The 20,650-nt window shown below is 30.2% G+C and overlaps 1 protein-coding gene across 19 annotated transcripts in view; it reads left to right on the top strand.

Annotated features, from left to right (window-relative positions):
• LOC139502424 (band 3 anion transport protein-like) overlaps positions 1-20,650 on the top strand; it is an 83,725-nt gene that overhangs the window by 20,971 nt on the left and 42,104 nt on the right. For 15 of the 19 annotated variants that reach the window (XM_071291893.1, XM_071291896.1, XM_071291889.1 and 12 more), the window contains 3 exons: positions 17,347-17,405; positions 18,671-19,028; positions 19,671-19,876. In XM_071291893.1, coding sequence (XP_071147994.1) covers positions 17,370-17,405; positions 18,671-19,028; positions 19,671-19,876 — 600 coding nt within the window. In that variant the 5' untranslated portion in view covers positions 17,347-17,369. Of the gene's footprint in view, positions 1-9,166; positions 9,366-10,551; positions 10,697-17,346; positions 17,406-18,670; positions 19,029-19,670; positions 19,877-20,650 lie in introns of those variants that run through there. The other 4 variants (XM_071291887.1, XM_071291880.1, XM_071291877.1 and 1 more) reach the window with 3 other exon arrangements.

The raw sequence follows: 20,650 nt of genomic DNA, 5'->3' as shown, positions 1-20,650 counted from the left end.
TGTCCATTCCAACAAGGTACAGGTGAAAAAGACAAAATCTGCTCTTTTAAGATTACTGTAAATTCAGAAATTATTGCGAAAAATGCGACATTGTAATAATTGCAATTATTTTAACTCCCATTTCAAATTTTTTTATATGAATTCAACAGGATTTTTCTCGGTATCGCAAAAATTAAAATCGCATTTTCATCTAAAAGGACAAAATCGCAATAATAAAAGCACACAATAATTTCTGAATTTACAGTATTTAATTATATTGTATTTTAATACTGGTTAGTGCATAAAGGTTATGTTCATACTCTGTTTCAAGTTCAACACAGTGTATCAGACCTTTAAATTTCAAGAAAGGTTTCAGGTGAAATACAAATCTCACCTTGACCTTTAATTGTAATGTTAAATGGCATATTTTTTCTCTCAGTCCTGTTATAACTGGGGTAAACAGCTGATTTAGCATTTTTACTGAGAAATGATTATTTTTTTCTCTTATAAATTTAATTTGAGTGTCAGACTAATAAAGTAAAAACTTATCAAAGCAAATCAAGAGACTATTGCCAAGGTGACACCGATCATGTTGATACACCAAAAAAAAATACCAACTTTGTGTTCAGCATTCATTAAAATGAAGTGCACTCCAATTAATCATAAATTTAACTTGATATTAAAGTATTTTGTAAAAGAAATGAATAAGAAAGTGGAGATCTATCATACTGTGAATTCATTTATTTTCGTGGGTACCAATTTTCGTGGATGAAGAAAAACGTGCATTATCGTGGACATTTAATTTCGTGGTTTTGCAGAAGTCTTCACACAAGCCTTTGGAAAATTTGTCATTCGTTGAACATTTAATCTCGTGGTTAATCTATACCCACGAAATCCACGAAAAATTGGTATCCAACGAATAATAATGAATCCACAGTAAAACAAAAATCAGGTAGTTAACTTAGTACCACTACCTTCTTTTGGTTTGTCTTTTTTTTTCTCACTCATCCACACAAATAATATGGCTTCACCTAACGTAAGCTCCATTAGAGAACTATTGTGTTTTGAGACCTCTTAATGTCAATTTTCTCATTATTTATACTCATTAAAAACAAGTAGTGCCCTAACATACAAAGATTTTCCCCAGTAATTAATGACAGATATTTAAACAGCAGTTAATCTTTTCCGACTTTTGATTTCTATTTTTGGAGTTTTATTTGAAATCCTCTTAATAAAGAAAAATGACTGTGACTGAGATTTGACAGATAGATAGTTGTTTTATTTGTGACATCGGATTACCAAAAGATTGGGGTTTAACAAGAGTGGTATTAAATATTGATCTCCATTGCTATGTACCATAAATATTGTGACGAATCTATCTGTTTTTGTAATTCATGAATATAAAAACAAGAATAAATAAATAAATAAAAAGAAAACCTTAAGAAATGCATTGTCAACACTTATTGTTGGATTAGGGCAAAAAAAATAACTATAAAAAATTGAGAATGAAAATGGGGAATGTGTGAATGAAAGTGACAAAAATCCGACCATAGAGCAGACAACTGTGAGTGAGCCGAAGGCCACCAATGAGGGGTCTTCAATGTTGCGAGAAACTCCCGCACCCAGAGGCGTCCTTATACTGTGAAACCTGTTTAAACCATAAACCTCTTCAGGACTTAAGATTGTGTTCAGTTTAATCAGGTTCACAACGCACACAATTTGATATGACGGTGCTTTAGAAAATGTTTGGTTTATACAGGTTTTCGGTTTAAGCAGGATTCGGTTTAGCCAAGTTTCACTGTACATGTATGATGAAACTGTTTGGGAAATGTGATTAGATTCACCCCTCCTCTTTTTTCTCTCCAACTTTTTAACTAAAAATTTCAGGAAAAGCATGTTTGTTTAATTGAAAATTTTAATGAGGTAAAAAACTTCAGAAAGAGCTTAAAAAAATTTCTGATGAGGAAAATAAAATTGCGAGTGGAAATGGGATATATGTCAAAGAGACAACAACTTGATCAAAGAGCAGAAAACAGCTGAAGACCACCATTGGGTCTTCAACACAGCTAGCTAGAAGTTCACACATCTGGAAATGGGCCTCATCTGGCTATAAATAAAAATGTATGCTAGTTCATTGAAAATGGACGTCATATACTAATAACTCCAAAACATATAAATGAAAAAAAATAAAAAAAAATATAAAAGACTAAAAAAGGCCATTGGGGATCCTGACTTGGTACAGGATAAAAAAAGCATGTTCCTTCATTATAATTTTGTGAACTCAAATTGAGGAATAGTTTAGCATATTGGAATGATAGTAAATGATATTGTTTCAGAGTAGTTGTAATTTATTCCATATGTATATATTATTTTATATAAATAAATAGTTATTGAAAAACTGGTCCTTATCGTGATAATATTGACTGCCCACAGGACAGTTGTATTGACTAAGACAGTGATAATGACTGAGCTGTAGGCGAGGTCTTTATCGCGGTCACAGGCAACACCACCAAACAGCATTATACAAAATCACTTCATCGGGTATTACTATTAAAGAAGAATAAGGTTGCAATCTTGTTATGCCTCACATAGAGGCATTATGTTTTTTGGTCTGTTTGTCTGTCTGTTAGCTTCAGGTTAAAGTTTTTGGGCAATATAGGTAGTGTTAAATGAAGTTGAATTCCAATCAACTTGAAACATAGAGCACATATTTCCTTTGATGAGGTTACCTTAATAACTCCTGGGTCACCTCAACACGTTTACCTCAACTCTGTCACCTCAAATCAGTCACTTCTACTCAGTTCACCTTAACTGGGTCGCCTTAACTCGGTCATTTTAACTTGCTCAACTCAACAATTTTGATGATTTACAAACTTGTTTGTTTACAAGTGTTATTTTATATCTGATAACTTGTCAAAAAGGACGAAAAGTTTTATCATTTACTAGTATTTGAATAAGATATTTATTGTCAATGATCAGGAAAGATTCATTGAAACTTTAATTATATTAAATACAAATTTAACATGAATTTCATTGGTAGGGACGAAATTTTAAGTTTGAACTCGATACTAAGAAATTTTTACTATGGCTTTATTTTTTACCCATTGGTCAAGAATCGCTATAATAAAAGCATGCAAAATTTTTTAAACAAAATTAGGCCCCTCTTTTTATTCGACCCTGTGAGTTCCCTACTTCTCTTGGGACACATGGAAATTACCAGACTAATGTAATAGTTCACCATTTTGGGTGTGTCTATTGGAGAAAACTGCGGGAGAAAAATTACACATTCCATTCATGAATCTATATTGTTGCAATAGAGTTATTTTGGGGTTGTGAGACTGAACCACAGTACATCTAGCTCAAACTAGTAATTTCCTGATCTATGTGTTAATATCTATTAATTAATCTTGAGTGTTGACAAGATTTTGGCAGATTTCTCACTTATTTTTTGGTAATAACATTTCAAATCTTTCAAGATTGTGTTAAGCTGCTGGAAGGCAATACATACTTTTTACAGACCTGGGGTAATTAAAAATGTAATTGTAATTACATGTAATTGATTAACAAATTTAAATGTAGTTACATGTAATCAATTACATGTTTGAAAGTTATTTTGAGTAATGTGCAGTTGAGAATATTTTCAATTCCATTTAATTGAAAGTGTTATGAATTACATAGCCTATTTTGTCTTGTATTTGTATTTACAAGTAATTGAAAGTAATGAATTACATAGCCTATTTTGTCTTGTATTTGTATTTACAAGTAATTGAAAGTAATGAATTACATTGCTCTTTTGCCTTGTATTTACGCATTACATTTCAATTACTTTAGCTATTTGGAAGTTTAAAACATTTCTTGCTTTTCTGATGAACAAACACATGTAAACAGCATTATTTTTTTTCATAAATTTCTACAAATAAAAACAAATCTAATAACAATTTATTGACATAGTATCTGTAAATTTGTTTTTCTAACCATAAGAAAAATAATCTTTAGGCCTCTGGATAAATTCTCTTACTTCACTGATTGATAATGTACAACATCTTCCCTTGATTTTATGCCAAAGGCAATATAAAGTTCTTCCTTGAAAACTAATTGATGAATTTACATATTGATTGAAATTTAATTGGTGCAAATCTTTTTTTGAGGTAAACACTTATTACAGATGCCTTTGAAACATACATGTCTATTAATATATAAATAATACAGAATAATTAGCAGAAAATAGAAAGAATAGAGAAAAATAAAACTACTGATAAACATGATAAATAAGAGATAATACAGAAATTAAGGACACCAATCCAGACCAAACACAATGCTACATGGTATAGGTTTTTTTTCAGAGAAAATTGTGGTTAAACCTGGTTTTATAGCTAGCTAAACCTTCCACTTGTATGACAGTTATTGATGTGACAAGATAGATATATCGCTGTGACAACAGTGAACTTGATAATTTTGTCCTCAATTCAAAAATAACTACCTTTAAATTTTCTTGACTGTAGGTAGGAGAAATAAAATAGTTTGACCTCAGACATTCATTAAAGATGATAGCTTACTTTATTTCACTTTTACAGCTAATTTCCTAATGCATGTAAAACAAAACTTTGGTTAGCTTGCTTGCTTTGTTTGTATATTGTACAATCATTAGGATAACACCCAATTAAATTCAAATATGATATATACAGGTTAAACTATGCCTATATAAATTGTTTACAGATGTCAATCTTATTAACAAAGCTTGTAGAAACAATTATACAAACAAAGCAAGCAAGCCAACCAAAGTTTTTCTTTGCAAGCATTAGGAAATCAGCTGTAAATCCTCTAGTTTTATCTATGCATTGCCATGAAAAGTTTTGCCTGCTAGCCCTTACATTTCTTTCTATAGTTTTACTATATATTAGTTTAAAAACCAATGTTTTTGATAATCTTATAATTTTTTTTCAAATTTTTGAAATAAAAGAAGCTAATGTCAAGTTTGTGAAAAGTCTTAGAGAAAATAATTTCCTGCCAAATTTTTCTTTGCTATAAATCTAAAAAAACTAGGGTTGCTTCAATATTGTAGTAGCTTCATAGATGTACATAGCTGCTATCCTAAGATCTATGAAGCAGCTAGGCTTAGGTTACACGTTCAGTAGTAAAAAATCTACATAGCCCTATGTAGCTGCTACGATATATATAATACAACCCAGGTCAGTGACCTTTAATTTTATTCTGCTTTTACGTTCCGTTATTTATATAGTATCAATTTATTACAGTCATTTAAAAAGCTTGTAAAAAAAAGTTTTGACCAATGCAAGCAATTAGGTTACAACTAACACCTCCATGGTTTATGGTGTAAATGTTATAATTACTGGTAATTTATAGCCATGTGCTCCCTAAAATGGAAAAGTTATCTAGATGCAAATAAAGACATTTCCCTCCTAAATGCCATATTGGGAATTATAGATGATAAGGTTTAAGTTGAAGAATTTTAAAGGGGATATTTTCTTAAAATCAGTTCTCTTTTTATTTGACCTTTAACAAGCGTCAGCTCTAGCTCAAATTGGCAGACATGGAGTTTCAATGCTTACAGGTCAAGTTCACAAAATTTAACATTATGTAATATTGTGCTAATGTGTAAAAGCTATTTATAGGTCAAGGCTATTACACTACATTATAATACAAAACTAATTAAAAATTCAGGATTAGATCAAGTTACAAATGCAAATTGATATTAATAACTGTTAGAAAAAAGTGGTATAATCAAGATATTTAAATTTTTAACCTTACATTGAAACAGCGTTTTAAGGAGACAGATGTAAGGTTGTTTATTTTTGGACAAGTAACTTTACCCTACAATTCCCCCCCTTTTTTCAGCTAGAAGTAGAAAGATAAGCAGCCACAAAACACAGCATAAAAATCTAAAAGCATGTACTGAGCAATACAAACCCCACCAAAAACTAAAGGTGGGCTCAGGTCTTCAAGAATAAGCAAATCCTCCTCCACATTTTGCGTCCGTAAAGTTACCTCAGTCTGTAAAAAATGTTGGTACATAAAATCAAGTTTAATCACCTCCTACTACCCCTGGATCCGCCACTGTGGGATCAGGAAATAGAGGCCGCCACTGTGGCATCAGGAAATAGAGGATTTAAAATCTTAAGAAACAGTCTTTACGATGAAATGCTAAATCTAAATGGCCCGGAGCTCAATTTTTGAAAATTTTTAGTTAGATTCTGTTGGCCTGTAGATATGATTTATACCGACCCGAGAGCAATTTTACAAGCCACTGGGCTGCCACTCAGTGTGAAGACTGCAGAAAGTATAGTTTGTATGGTTTTCAATGTTCACATTACTTCTGGTACAAACTTTTGACCTAGAAAATGATCTGTCAGTCATATATAAATAAGTAGATCTAAGTATATCTTATCTGTCTTTTCAATGATCAAAACTGTAACTTAAACTAATCCAACTTTTATTCATCCAAAATAAATAATAGGAGCCGATCGATTGTAATTTTTCATTTATAATAGTATTGAGATCTCTTTTTTATGTTTACGGATATATTTTGCTCGTAAATCAGGATGAAATTGAAAAGTGTTTTGTTGTGGTTAAAGTACAGTGATCTTAATCGAGCAGCAAAAATCTACAAATTGATTTTCTCTATGATTAAATAATATGAAAGTATGGTATTGTTTGTGTACTATAGAGTGAGGGTGTTGAACCGGGTTATAAATATCAAAATTGTGTGTAACCAGTAATTTTATTTCCTCTTAGTTTTTGGACCAGGTTTTAGGCTGTTACTAACTAGTTGGAGGGATGAGCTGTTGAAATAGCCCTTACTATATATATAATATGAACGTATGATATTGTTTGATTAATGTTATATTTGGTGTTGAAAGAGGGTTTAAACGATATCAATTTGCTTTTTAAGAGTTATTTTATTTCTTCTTAGTTTTTGGATCTCAGTTTATGAGTGGCGGCAGAGTGAGTGAGTGAGTGCAATATTAAGTGAGGATGAGGTTCTTAGTAACTTATCAAATTGCTTTTTGACAGTTATATTCTTTTTAGACCCAGTTTAGATTTGTTAGTAGGTCCACTTACTATGTACATGTAATGAATAGCTAAGGGATGAGCCCCTGTTAAATGTGTCTTATTGAAGCTACACTTTATTTGATGTTTAGGAGGAGAAATATATACTGTAAACCAACTTGATCATATGATGAAGACATAATCTTTCAATCAGTTTAATTGAGGTCTGGAGCTGGCATGTCAGTTAACTGCTAGTAGTCTGTTGTTATTTATGTATTATTGTCATTTTATTTATTTTCTTTTGTTACATCTTTTTGACATCCGACTCGGACTTCTCTTGAACTGAATTTTAATGTGGGTATTGTTATTCTTTTACTTTTCTACATTGGCTAGAAGTATAGGGGGAGGGTTCAGATCTCATAAACATGTTTAACCCCGCCGCAATTTTGGGCCTGTCCCAAGTCAGGAGCCTCTGGCCTTTGTTAGTCTTGTATGATTATAAATTTTAGTTTCTTGTGTATAATTCGGAGTTTAGTATGACGTCCATTATCACTGTACTATTATGCATATTTTTAGGGGCCAGCTGAAGGACACCTACGGGTGCGGGAATTCTCGCTACATTGAAGACCCATTGGTTGCCTTCGGCTGTTGTTTGCTCTATGGTCGGGTGGTTGTCGCTTTGACTTATTCACCATTTCCTTTCTCAAATTTATTATTTTCGTGAGCGAGTAGAAAAATAACACGAATAAAAATTGTCGCGAATATGTCAATCTTTGATTTTTCTTTATAAATTTCATCAAGGAAATCAGATAATTGCGAAATTAAATAGCCATGAAGTGGTCAAAAGAGAATAAAACGCGAAAAAAAGTATCGCGAAAATAAGTTGGTTTACAGTTTAGGGAATAATACTAGCTGGATTGAAAACATTGAATAATACAACCTAGATTGATAAAACATTGAATAATACTAGACAAATTGAATTTATTGAATAATACTAGATAGATTGAATACATTGAATAATACTAAATTGATTGAAATCATTGAATAATACTAGATAGATTGAATTTATTGAATAAATCAAGTTAGATTGAATACATTGAATAATACTAAATTGATTGAAATCATTGAATAAAACTAGATAGATTGAATTTATTGAATAAATCAAGTTAGATTGAATACATTGAATAATACAACCTAGATTGAATACATTGAATAAAACTAGTTAGATTGATAATACATTGAATAATACAACCTAGATTGAATACATTGAATAATACAACCTAGATTGAATACATTGAATAATACTAGTTAGATTGATAATACATAGAATAACACAACCTAGATTGAATACATTGAATAATACAACCTAGATTGAATACATTGAATAATACTAGTTAGATTGAATTTATTGAATAATACTAGATAGATTGAATTTATTGAATAATACTAGATAGATTGAATTTATTGAATAAATCAAGTTAGATTGAATACATTGAATAATACTAAATTGATTGAAATCATTGAATAAAACTAGTTAGATTGAATTTATTGAAAAATACTTGCTAGATTGAATATGTTGAATGATACTAGCTTGATTGAAAACATTGAATAATACAAGCTTGGTTGAATACATTGAATAATACAACCCATATTGAATAATACTAGATAGATTTAATATATTGAATAATACTTCATAGATTAAATATATTAAATAATATGAGCTTAGTCAGATTTTTTTTTAAATTTGAAGTATCATATGACATGGAGAGCTGTCTTATTGGCAATCATACTACATCTTCTCATTCTAATAAATTTATTTTGCCTATTTAAAAACTTTTCTCCCCTGGACACATCTAGATGTCTAGCCTGATTATTTGGTTTGTAATAATAGAGGGAGAAATAAGTTATATAGATTGGGGTTTGTAATAATAGAGGGAGAAAAAAGTTATATAAATTTTGAAAAACAAACAAGTTGTCACTTGATTGCCAATTAAAATTATCTAATATTTAAACCTGTTTATTTAATAATTTCAAATAATCCTTAAATCTGATTATTTTGACTGGAAGTTGTCTGATTTGTTTATTTCTCACCCATTTGCCATTGTAAACAATTGTATGGAATTTGTGATTATAATAAATTAAAATGGACTCCTCAATTGATTAGTTAAATGTGTTATTTTTTACATGCAAATAATTTATTGGAATTTGTGATTAAATTTGATTTAAAGAAAAGACTACTCAATTAGATAAGTGGATTTGTCAATTTGTCAATTGTAACCAAGAAGAATTTTTGTGTTTTGGGACATATTTGAGTAGTTTAAGGATTATAGTGTGAAATACACATACATTGGATAGTGTCATGAAGCCAGTTATAGGAGGTAAGAGACACATACAAATGATTTGATTTAATTTTATAGCTATTTTTTTTTTTTAAATGCATACATTTATTATATGGATTTTTGGAATTGGACAATGATATAAAAATAATTATTGCCATTGTCCAGTAAAATCTTGCATATTTCGCCAAAACAAAAAAAGTTTTTTTAATGCATTTTTTTTACCGATTCGGTAATTATTAGTTCTAGATTTTTGTCCTTTCCATAAGAAATACAATCCTAGATGAATGCAAAATTCCTGAATTGATAGTAATTTATATTCTTAAATGCACATGTATACCCATTGGGGTTGAAACAAATTATAAATTCATAAAATGCATAAAATCTTAAAATAAATAACATAATACCTTTATTTTGTATATAATTAAGAAAACTATTCATCCTTCTTTTCAAAATTCCAATAGGGAACATACTATATATAATTGTATAAATAAACCAATTTTTCAAGACGTTTCGGCCATTGGCCTTCTTCAGTTCTTTATTTTTCCTCTCAACTATTCATCATAGAACCCAGTTAAGTTCTTTACATAATTCGCTCCTTGTTCTCAATTGTTGATATTTTAGCTCTATTTTTCATCATATTTATGTTAAATTCTCTTTTTTTTTAAATCACATCATTAATTAAAGCTAAGCTTTTTAGGAGGGGGAGGGGGGATGTGGAGCACGACGATTTTATGATTTATTCAAGTGCATGTAAAAAAAGTGTTTAAATACCAGTTATTCGAATACTTCAATTACAAAGCTCCTGGCACTAAAAGAACCTTAATGATAAAATCAATTTTGATAATAGTTTGTTCTTTAATTATTCTGGCTGTATTGTAAAATATATAATTATATAAACAATTAATGCTTCACCCCTACGACCCCTGTTGGCTTTGTTTGTTTTTATCCCAGCAATCAATTAGGTTAATACAAGTATGTTGTGAGAATTCTAAAAATAGAATATTCAGGGCTATCTTATAACTGCTGATAGTATTTATATTTGTCAACAAGAAGTTTGTTTACGTGTTTGTTACATGTAATTATGTGCGGAAATGAATGTAGTGGCGTGTGATAACCTCGGGTGAGTATTTTGATGACATCATTGACCTGAAAAGTTGTAAATTTCATATTAGGAAATAGATAACTTGATTGATTTGCGGTCAATCATAAGAAAAATTGTTAATTTCGAAATCGATAGTTTTAAAGTGTTTTATCAAGGATAAGAATTGATATCAAAACTCAAAAGTGTTTTTACACAGAGAGTGTTCAGATAAAATTTATTCATAAGGTTATCAAAAAAGTTTCAAAGGGGAAAAAGAAAAAGAAGTTAGGTATGATAAAAATTCTTTGATTTGACTCTTTGAATTTTGAAACTTACAAAGTTAGAATATATCTATCAAAAATACATGTTTATAGAATGAAAAATTGTCTGTTATTCATACTTTTGAATTTTGTACTAAAAAAGTGACTCATATCTTTATTTTCAAAAAAATATCATGAAATGGCCATATTAGGTCAAATGCATCAATTTAGTCTTATTGTTAAATGTTTATGACAATAACATTAAAAGTCTTGAGTGATGGCTTGTATAATAACTCCTCTTTTATTTGATACAGACTTTAAATCAGTGCATGCAGTTAAACTCACAAATATTAGAATATTTGAATTGTTCATTTTTATACTTTTTTTTAGCCTCTTAAAGTTCACACGTAAATTAAATTCAAATCAAATGTGAATCGAATTCGCTAATTGCATTCACACACTTTTCTTTTTTAATTCAAATTAACCAATTCGCATTTGAAACACATTTTGGTTAATACGAATTAAGAGTTAACATCGTTTGGACAGTAAGGGGAATTTGACGTGCATTGCAATTCGAATTAGAATTGACGTTAGGACATAAAACGTTTCAAATGCCAATTTAACTTATTTATATTACTTGTTAACTCAGCATAACTTCATCTTTTTTTCCCCCCATCAACATGAGATAATGAGATAGAAAAATTCATAGTTTATGAATGAATGAATCTTTATTGCAAAAGAATTAATTTCCAAGGGCAAAATAAACAACACATATTAGAAGTCAATAATTTTGATTAAAAAAGCTTTCCAATTAACAGTTTAATTATTTGAGGACCTCAATTTGATCATGATCAATAAACTTTTGATTCCAAGGTGTATAAATGAATCTGTTTGGTTGTAATTAAGATTCTCATTAAAGAGGGGCGTAATGGGGGGGTATCTACATGGAAGAACGTAAAATAAAATTGCCATTTCACGCTCGAAAAAATTAAAAATGTCTTGCATGTTGATCTTTTTACAGATTTCACCAAACGGTGAATAATAAATCTTTTTCATGGCTGCACATGAAATAAACATGGCAAAACATGTTGCACGAAAATAAGCCTTTACCACCCTCATTAAACTTTGATTCACCTCAGGAAGTGAAATTAATGTTTGTTATGAAAAAGACATTTTGTGTGTATTTTCATTGATGTAATCTGGTTAAATGGTCATTTTTTTCCCCCTATTTTAATTAAATAAGTTGGAAAATTGACAATTGTTGTTTTGGATTGTTATTCATAGCAAGCATTTGGTCCAAGGACACAGTTATTGTCCTTTGGTTTTCGTTGTCTACGAATATAGTCCCTAGTGTAAACAGTGTATAACTTGCATGTTTTATTTGATACACTTTCCCAATTTATTTCTTGATAATAAATGCATGAAATATTAAGTAGGGAGATGTAATTACATGTCAAAAAAATTTGGGTGCTGAATCTTTATGTTAAGTAGTGAATTGGTCCAGTTCTAAAAGGTCAAATTTTATCAGGTCTAAAGCTGTCACACTGAATTTTACACCCCCTTAACACAGAATTGTCAATATTTTGAGTTAGAGCTGGTAGAAGTTTCTATAATTTTGATATTATTTGTCTCACTGGTAGTACACTACACTGTAAAAATCTTTTTTATAAAGAGCAGGTGCGATTTTTTTAATTTGAATTTGTTGTCGTAAAGAAATGCACTACGAAATAACTGTGTTCTTAAGGGCCATTTGAATACTATATACAATACAAATCATTGATCATAGGTATTTGATTATATTTTATAAAAAAAACATAAAAATAATATTATTTATACAACGCCCTTTGAACTTTGATTGATTAAAGTATTTTAGGTTACTTTGATTGTACTTAACAATAAAGGAAGAATTTTAATTGAACATGAAGATTGGTTTAAAAAAATCTCCCATTAAACCTTAAAACCTTAATTATTATAGGTATTTTAAGTATTTTGATTGTACATGTATTTAAAAAAGTTTAAAAACAAAAAGAACATTTATTTATTTACACTTCCCATCTAAACCTTAATTTCATTCATAGGTCAAGTTTTATAAGAATAAAAAGAAAGCAGAAAAGAGGGGAGGGAGTCAGTAGACTTGTTCGTATTCGAGCTACGGTGAATAAAAAACATTTCAAAAAGTTTTAAATAATCACATCATACATCATACATACAAAGTTTTATTTAGTTGATTTTTAGTTAAAATTGAAATTCAGCAACTTTCATTAGACTTTTTTCAGACTCGGTTTAAATTTTATGTGTAATGCAGGGGCGGATCCAGACATTTTAAAAAAAGGGGGGGTTACAACCCAGAGTAAAAAGGGGGGGTTCCAACCCCCGCGGAACCCCCTGGATTGGCCAATGTAATGACATATTTTTATGGAGACTATGATCTACTTGTTGACATTTTATCTCTTTTATCTGTGTTGTCCAATGTTAGATAAGGTTTAAAGATCAATATTGAGAGAAGTTAAATTCCAATGAAGACACCTATAGGGATATAGGCTACTAATAATAACAACGGATCAACATTCTTAAGTTAACGGCCGATCATCCACGCTTCATTAAGTTTGAAGTTACATAAATTTTATATAAACAACTTATGTAAATTTGTTTGTTTTTGTATGATCAATATCTGGTGATGATTTTGGCCCCACAGATTGAGACACCTATGAAAGGGTGGTGGGCTACTAACAAAGAATCAATATTCTAATGTCAACATCTGATCAAACAGCTTCATTGAGTTTTAAATTACATTAATTTCATAAACAATTTATGTAAATTATATTCCTGGTACCTTTTTGTATGACCAATATCTGATGATGATTTTGGCCCAAACAGTTTCTGAACAATTTGAAGGTAACACATTCTTATGTACAAATGTCCAATTAACCATGTAACATTCAGTTTTAACATATATATATAGCAAAGCATTCAAGGTAACACGGTCCAAAACGAAAACTTGAGAAATAAGAAACAAAAATGTAATTTTGAAAATGTGTCAATAATACCAGTGCATGATCCTCTTACCAATTTTTTCGAATACAAATCAAATATTTGTCATTGAATGAGGTGTGTACTAATTAATAGGTACTAATAACTATCTACAATCTTTTGGAGTTTGTTTGACTGGTAAATGTTAAGTCTAAAATCAAATATTAAATGAAGACTTTAAAATATTACATGGAAATGTTAAGGGAGTTCGCTTCTCAGTTTCAAAGTAATTAACTTTTCAAAACACTAGTATATATTGATAAGGATTTAATAAAGGAATCAAAAGAGCAAAAAAATTATATAGGTCACCTTGCTTGTTTTCGAGATATTAGCCATTGAAATGTTGGCTGGAAAATGTTCTCTCTTGACTTTTCATAGCTTTATCATTGACAAGTTTAGGTCTTCAAAAACTATTAAAAAGTAATTAAAATTTTATAAGACTTAAACAGACAGCTTATCATTATATATGTAAAAGAATTATAAAAAGAAAAATGGGGGTCACCGGGCAAATTTTGTTAAGGCATTCAAATGGATAAAGCTAGAGGATTCCGAAAATCTGACCAAAATTCCAAAACGTGACAAGCAAGCTTCCTTAAGATATTACATGTAAATGTTAAAAGATATATGTGTCACTATAAAAACCAATGGCTAAAGAGGAACTAATTTTTATTCAGTGCCTAGTTACAATCTGAACTGTCTTGTAAGAGACAGTTCTTTTATACAACTACAAACGTGACTTAAATTTAGAAAGAATTTTGTTTATGATAGGTAGGTACTTACTTTTAAAAAGCCCAAAGCCACAAACAAAATGGTTCTAAACAGTGACCATTACTTTTGGTCCCATATACTTAACATTAGGTTAATTAAAGTAAAACTATTAAAGTTTGATTAACTAATGACCACAATTTGTCACTAAATGAAAAAGCAATGGTCATAAACTTGAACATCCCTAAAGCAAAAGCATGTACATATAGAAAGTCATGTTTGTAGTTTAACAATAATACATACTTTAAAACAATTATTAACTTTATAAATTATATTTAATAATTTCAATTCTTTCAATCACTGCATTAAGTGTTACATATATCAGTACTTTGAACTTAAAGTCATATGAAACGAGTGAGTGGTGAAAAATAATGTTTGTCCAATTCTTGAACACATGCATGTATATATCATAAACTTAGTCCTCTGTGCACGATTTTATCATTATTTTCGCAAATATATCATATAATCGTCAATTTTTTTTCTCTCTGTTTGTTATGATTTAAAAATATGGCTGCTCATTAAATGCCGTGTTTTGAAGCCGAGTTTTACCGATTGTCACCTTATAGTAAACAAATCACAAAAAGCATGGGTATTGAAGCACGTGTTTAACATGTATACCGTAATCAGATATTTGTTTATTTCAATGACAGATCCATGCGTATTGCGGTCACCGGATTTTTAAGAGGAGGGTTACGCTCGGGTCACTATGCATACGGAAAATCTGTCGGCGAATTGCTTCCTGGAAGCAAGCAATTAAAAATAAGTAAACTTCTTCTAAATGTGGACAAATTAAAGAATTTTCCTCAGAAAAAAGTATATTTACATAAGTTGTATAATGAAATCTATCCATTCAGTTATAAAAAAACATATGCATATTTTTTTTTAATTTGAGGTTTCTTATGACTTTAACAGGGTGTCAAATGTTAAATACTGTGGATATTTTTATTCTTTGGATACCAATTTTCTTGGGTTTTTGAGGGTGCACTTTTGAAGCACAAATACAAATGTTCAACAAATGAAAAATTTCTATAGGTTTCGTGAACATTGATTGGCAAAACCACGAAATCAAATACCCACGAAAAAACAAGTTTTGACGACATCAAACGATCAATGTAAGATAGAAAACTTAATTCAAATAGTTTGGGGGTGGGGGGGGTTGAACGGCTGCAAGATTTGGTTATCCGAAATTGATTTTTACATATATCCGTATGGGTCAATCAATTTTTCCCAAATAAAGTTAAGAGGGGGGTAAGGGGGTCAGTGAAAAAACTATGTGAATTAAGTTTTTTATCCTTCATTGAACTTTTGATGTTGTCCCTAAGTTCCCACGGTGCTAATTTGATTTTTATCTTTTTATCTTTTTTGTCAAATCTGCGCAGTATATGCATTAACATTTACATGCATACATAATTTTATTATTTTTCTTTATAATTACTTTTCCGTGTTTCCTCTTGGTGTAAGACTGTACTTGCAAAAACTTTAATTTCAAGTTGAATTTGCACTTTTCCAAATAAATATTAAAAGAGGGTGGTAAAGGGTTATTTTCGTGCAATGTGTTTTGCTACTTTTATTTCACGTGCACTCGTGAAAAAGGTTTGTTATTCAGTGTATTTCGTGAAATCGGTAAAAAAAGATCAACATGGTACAAGAAATATTATAATTGTTTTTCATTGTAAAATGGCAAATTTATTTCACTTTCTTCCGTGCAGATACCCCCCTTTACTCCCCTCTTAAAACTTGATGATTTTCTGTTAGGTAAGGGAAGGCAAAATTAAAATAACAACATTATGTAATTTTAAATTACAATAAAATCGATGAATATGGAAACCAATATAATTTATATAAATGTACAAATTAATCTTATCTGTTGTCAATCTTGTTCATAAATTTTAAGAATCCAATAAATTTTCTGAGGACAAAGGTTTTTAGGTGTGAAGGTTATTGTCACTTTGATATAGGACTTGAGGATATGAAAGATTCACACAGGGGTTGATCTGTTAGGTTTGTTGTTTTTATTTATATATTTATGTGACTTATTGGAATATGAACCATGTTAACATGAGCATCGGTAAGTGTGATATGGGATATAAATGTAAGACAGTCTGCAAGGTTAGCCACTAGTCCGATGCCCATCTGACTAGTCAAATTTGGTTCGGACGAGTAAGTTTTTGCAAAACTTTGTTTGGCCCAATAAGAAAAATGTTAGAATATTGGTCTTCTGACTAGTAGTTGAAAAAGTTTTTGGTGCAGACTGGTCACTAAGATAGCAACCCAACAAGACTGTTTTGCAATTTTTGAAATTTTTGAAATAATGCACACATGAAAATGCAACTGATAGGTTTTAATAGTATTTCTAAATATTGAATAAGTTGCATTGAAATTTTTAATGAATTCTATGTTTATTCTGTATAGTAATGTTCTGTGTGGCACACAACACTTTCTATTACAAAGAAGATAGCACATTTTTAATAGAATGTACTGTACAAGTCACTATCTATACAAAATACATTGTGTGGAAAGTGTTTTGCACCCCTCAAAACATTATAATACAGAATATACATGGAATTTATTAAAAATTTCAAACACAAGAAATTATGCAAATTCCAAAATTAAAAGTAATTCCAAGTTCAAATAAAAGTCACTAAATATAGAACCCAATATATTTATAACAAATTAAATTTACACCAATAGAATATATAGGTATATGAGAGCAAGGTCATTAGGGTCATTAGGTGCGAAGTTGTAATGCCTACAGGACTTGTAGGTATGAATAAACAAGTCACACAGGGGTCAGATGATATGTTTGTAATTTTTATTTATATCCTCATACTTTTGTGAAGTTATTTCTTTTGACCTATTTCTTATTCTTTTTTCATTTTTTCAGACTTCCCTCTATGTAAGAAGACTATGGCATTACTTGGAAGAGACAACAGCGAAGATCTGGTTTGTTTTATTTCATGAAGCAGAGTTATTCACCCTTGTATACTTTAATTATAATCTTTATTTGTTATAAAAGTAACATCATACTTGTGACATAAACAAAAGTAACAACAACAATAAAATAACTGAGTTGAACACACACATATCTATATATATATACAAGTAAAATGAAGGAGATTGATTTCCCCTTGTTTACTACTTTTATAAAGGAGAGTTATTTCCCCTTGTTTACTACTTTTATAAAAAGGAGAGTTATTTCCCCTGGTTAAATACTTTTATGAAGGAGAGTTATTTCCCCTTATGTATTTCTTGCCAGGATGAATATCAATTGCAGTTAAAAAAAAATGTTTTCATTTGTGCCAATCTTACATATTTCATTTGCATCAGTATTCAAGGCAATAGAATACGTAATAGATATAAATTGAAAAGAGAATTTTTATATTGACCATAAAACACAGTTTTTGTTTGCATAGTAAAACATATTCCTCATAAAACACAGTCAATATAAAACCACAGTGAAAGATCTTTAAGGACTATTACTCTGATAAATTATGAAAAAGAGACTTAAATGATAAATATTAAACACAGTTTGTTTGCATAAGATCAATAAAACATATTTAAAATAAATCACCGCCATTATATAACCTTATATAACCCCAATGGTAGCAAAATTGTATACACTCAAGTAAAACTAATATAAAAAAGATGTGGTATAATTGCCAATGAGATAACGCTCTACAAAAGACCAAATGACAGAGAAACTTACAACTAAAGGTCACTGTACAGCTTTCAACAATGAGCAAAGTCTGTTCTGGCACCATTGTCAACCAAACATGAAAGTAATGTGCTCATGTAGGAAGTTTCGTCTCTTAGATGTGTACTGTATTTCTCTAAAGGAAGCAAAATCAAGCTTACAGCCAGTGAAATAAGTTAAACCAAATAAAACAGAAATTGACAAATATAGGTCAATGCATGGCCTTCGACAATGAGCAAAAGGGCAAATGTAAAACAATTCAAGCCTAAATATGTACAAAACAATGAAGGAAAAACAAATATGGAACACATCAACAAATGAAAACCCATGAATTACAGGCTCCTGACTTTTGGACAGGCACATACAAACAGAATGTAGTGGGGTTAAAAATGTTAGCAGGATTCCAATCCTTCCCATAAGCATAGATTGTACCCTCTGTTAAAAACTTTATACTGCATTTATATTGAAGACATTCTCATACACTAAATATTGTAATGCGTTTATCTCTTTGCAGAATTATATTAAAGAAACTGAACCTTTTCTCTCAACATCATCTAGTCATGGGGGAAGCCTCGAATCCAATGGCAGACAAGATATTGCTCCCTTACCAGGCCCTATTCCTTGTGTTTCAACGGCACCCGTCCCATTTTCCCAGTTAGAGGAGGAGTATAGACCTCGTCTTTCAAGCTTTAGGAGTTCTTTTAACGAAGATGTGGAAAAACTGTTTTCTATGCCGGAGAAGTTTGACATTGCAGCACTGTCATCTGGGTCAGAGCTTGTTACTTCTAATCGTAGTGACCCTAACTTCCAGATCGGTGCTCAAGTTATGGAGAAGCAATTCCTAGAAGATATTGAAGTTGAGAACTTTTCAAGTAAGATGTTATGTGTTCATTAAGCTTTGCTTTATATTATCGATAGAAGAAACCATTATCTTGAATACTGTTCACTAACTTAATTTCAGTTAATGTTAATTCAGAAATTATTGTGATGTTTTTGTTATTTCATAAATTGCGAAAGGGTTATAATTGCAATAATTTAAACTCGCAATTTGAAATTTTTTATATCAATTAAACAGGACTTTTCTGAATATCACAAAAATTAAAATTGCATCTTAGTCTAAAATGACAAAATCGCAATAATAAATGCAGACAATAATTTCTGAACTTCAGTTACCCATTTTTTTTTTTTTTAATTTGGCAAGTTGGAAAATAATACAAATTTAAACCTTACCAAATAGGTAAAACTTTGAGATTCTCTTTTATCATTTGTTTCTATAAACAGCAACAAAATTAGAAAAATATAGCCATGAAAAAGTGAAAAAATGCTAATCACAAAATTTTTAGAGAGGAACTCAATCCAACAGGCAAAGTTGACCATTAATTGATTTGGCTACTATTTTTAGGTCCCATATAGATATTCATAAACATTCTCTGCTTTCTATTTGGTTTAAGTTAAATCCAGAAAAGCGCTTAAGAAACATGAAATTTATAAAATATTATTTTGATTTTTTACAGACCATCGAACCTCTAGATTTCCCCATCAGCACCACCCACTTAAAGCCATGAGGAGTAAATCGTTTAAACATGCCCCTCCATCTCAGGAAAAAGTGAAGAAAAAGAAGAAGAAGAAGAAAAGAAAAATGAAGACCCCTAAAAGTTTTCCCTCTCGATCTGCTATATTGTCACCTACCATTCACGAAGTCGAGAATGAAGAAGATCATGTAAGATTTGTTTTTGCTAGCTTATTAGAAAATATCTCTTGTTGCTCTTTGTTATTGGGTTGCTGTCTCATTGGCAAATACCCACATCTCCTTTTATTCACACATAAAGGTCCTAAACATAATCTACAACAACAAAAATGAATGAAGATAAGTGGATCACAATATATATCGTATCGATTTTCCTTGCTTGAGAAAATCTTGCATTTACATGAATATTTATTTTTGTGATATTGGGGATGTTGAATATAAAATTTTAATCCTGGTATCCATGAGGAGTTTATTAAATACATGGGTATAGAACATTTGTTCTCAATTTGAATACATGGTTCACTATAACCATTCAAATCCATGAAATTTGGTATCCAATGAATAATAATGATTATCCACAATATTGTTATACATGTTTAAAATCAAATGCTTTATGGACATATTTGCAATCAAATTTTTGTATATCACTTTAATTGTGATATTGTGTATATATCCAGGCACTCTGGTTTCCTCCACCATAAAAACTGAGCACCACATAATAGCACATTAGTGTTGAAAGTGGCGTTAGACAGCCTCAGACTGTCAATCAATCAATCTTTACATTATCAGAAAATCTTGAGTGTTACAGATTCCTAAATAGCTAAGCCTAAGACTAGATTGGAAGCATTTCTGAATAAAGAAAAAAGAATCGTTTGAAAAAAGAAACACTGAAATCTTTAGTAAAAAAACTACAACATAAAAAGACAAAGAGAATGCAAAACTTGGCCATGCAATTGTTAAATTTTT

This window comes from Mytilus edulis, chromosome 14 (genome assembly GCF_963676685.1).
Source record: "Mytilus edulis chromosome 14, xbMytEdul2.2, whole genome shotgun sequence".
NCBI lineage: Eukaryota > Metazoa > Mollusca > Bivalvia > Mytilida > Mytilidae > Mytilus > Mytilus edulis.
Note: the sequence above shows the minus strand (reverse complement) of the source record. Positions and strands in the feature narration are given on the sequence as shown.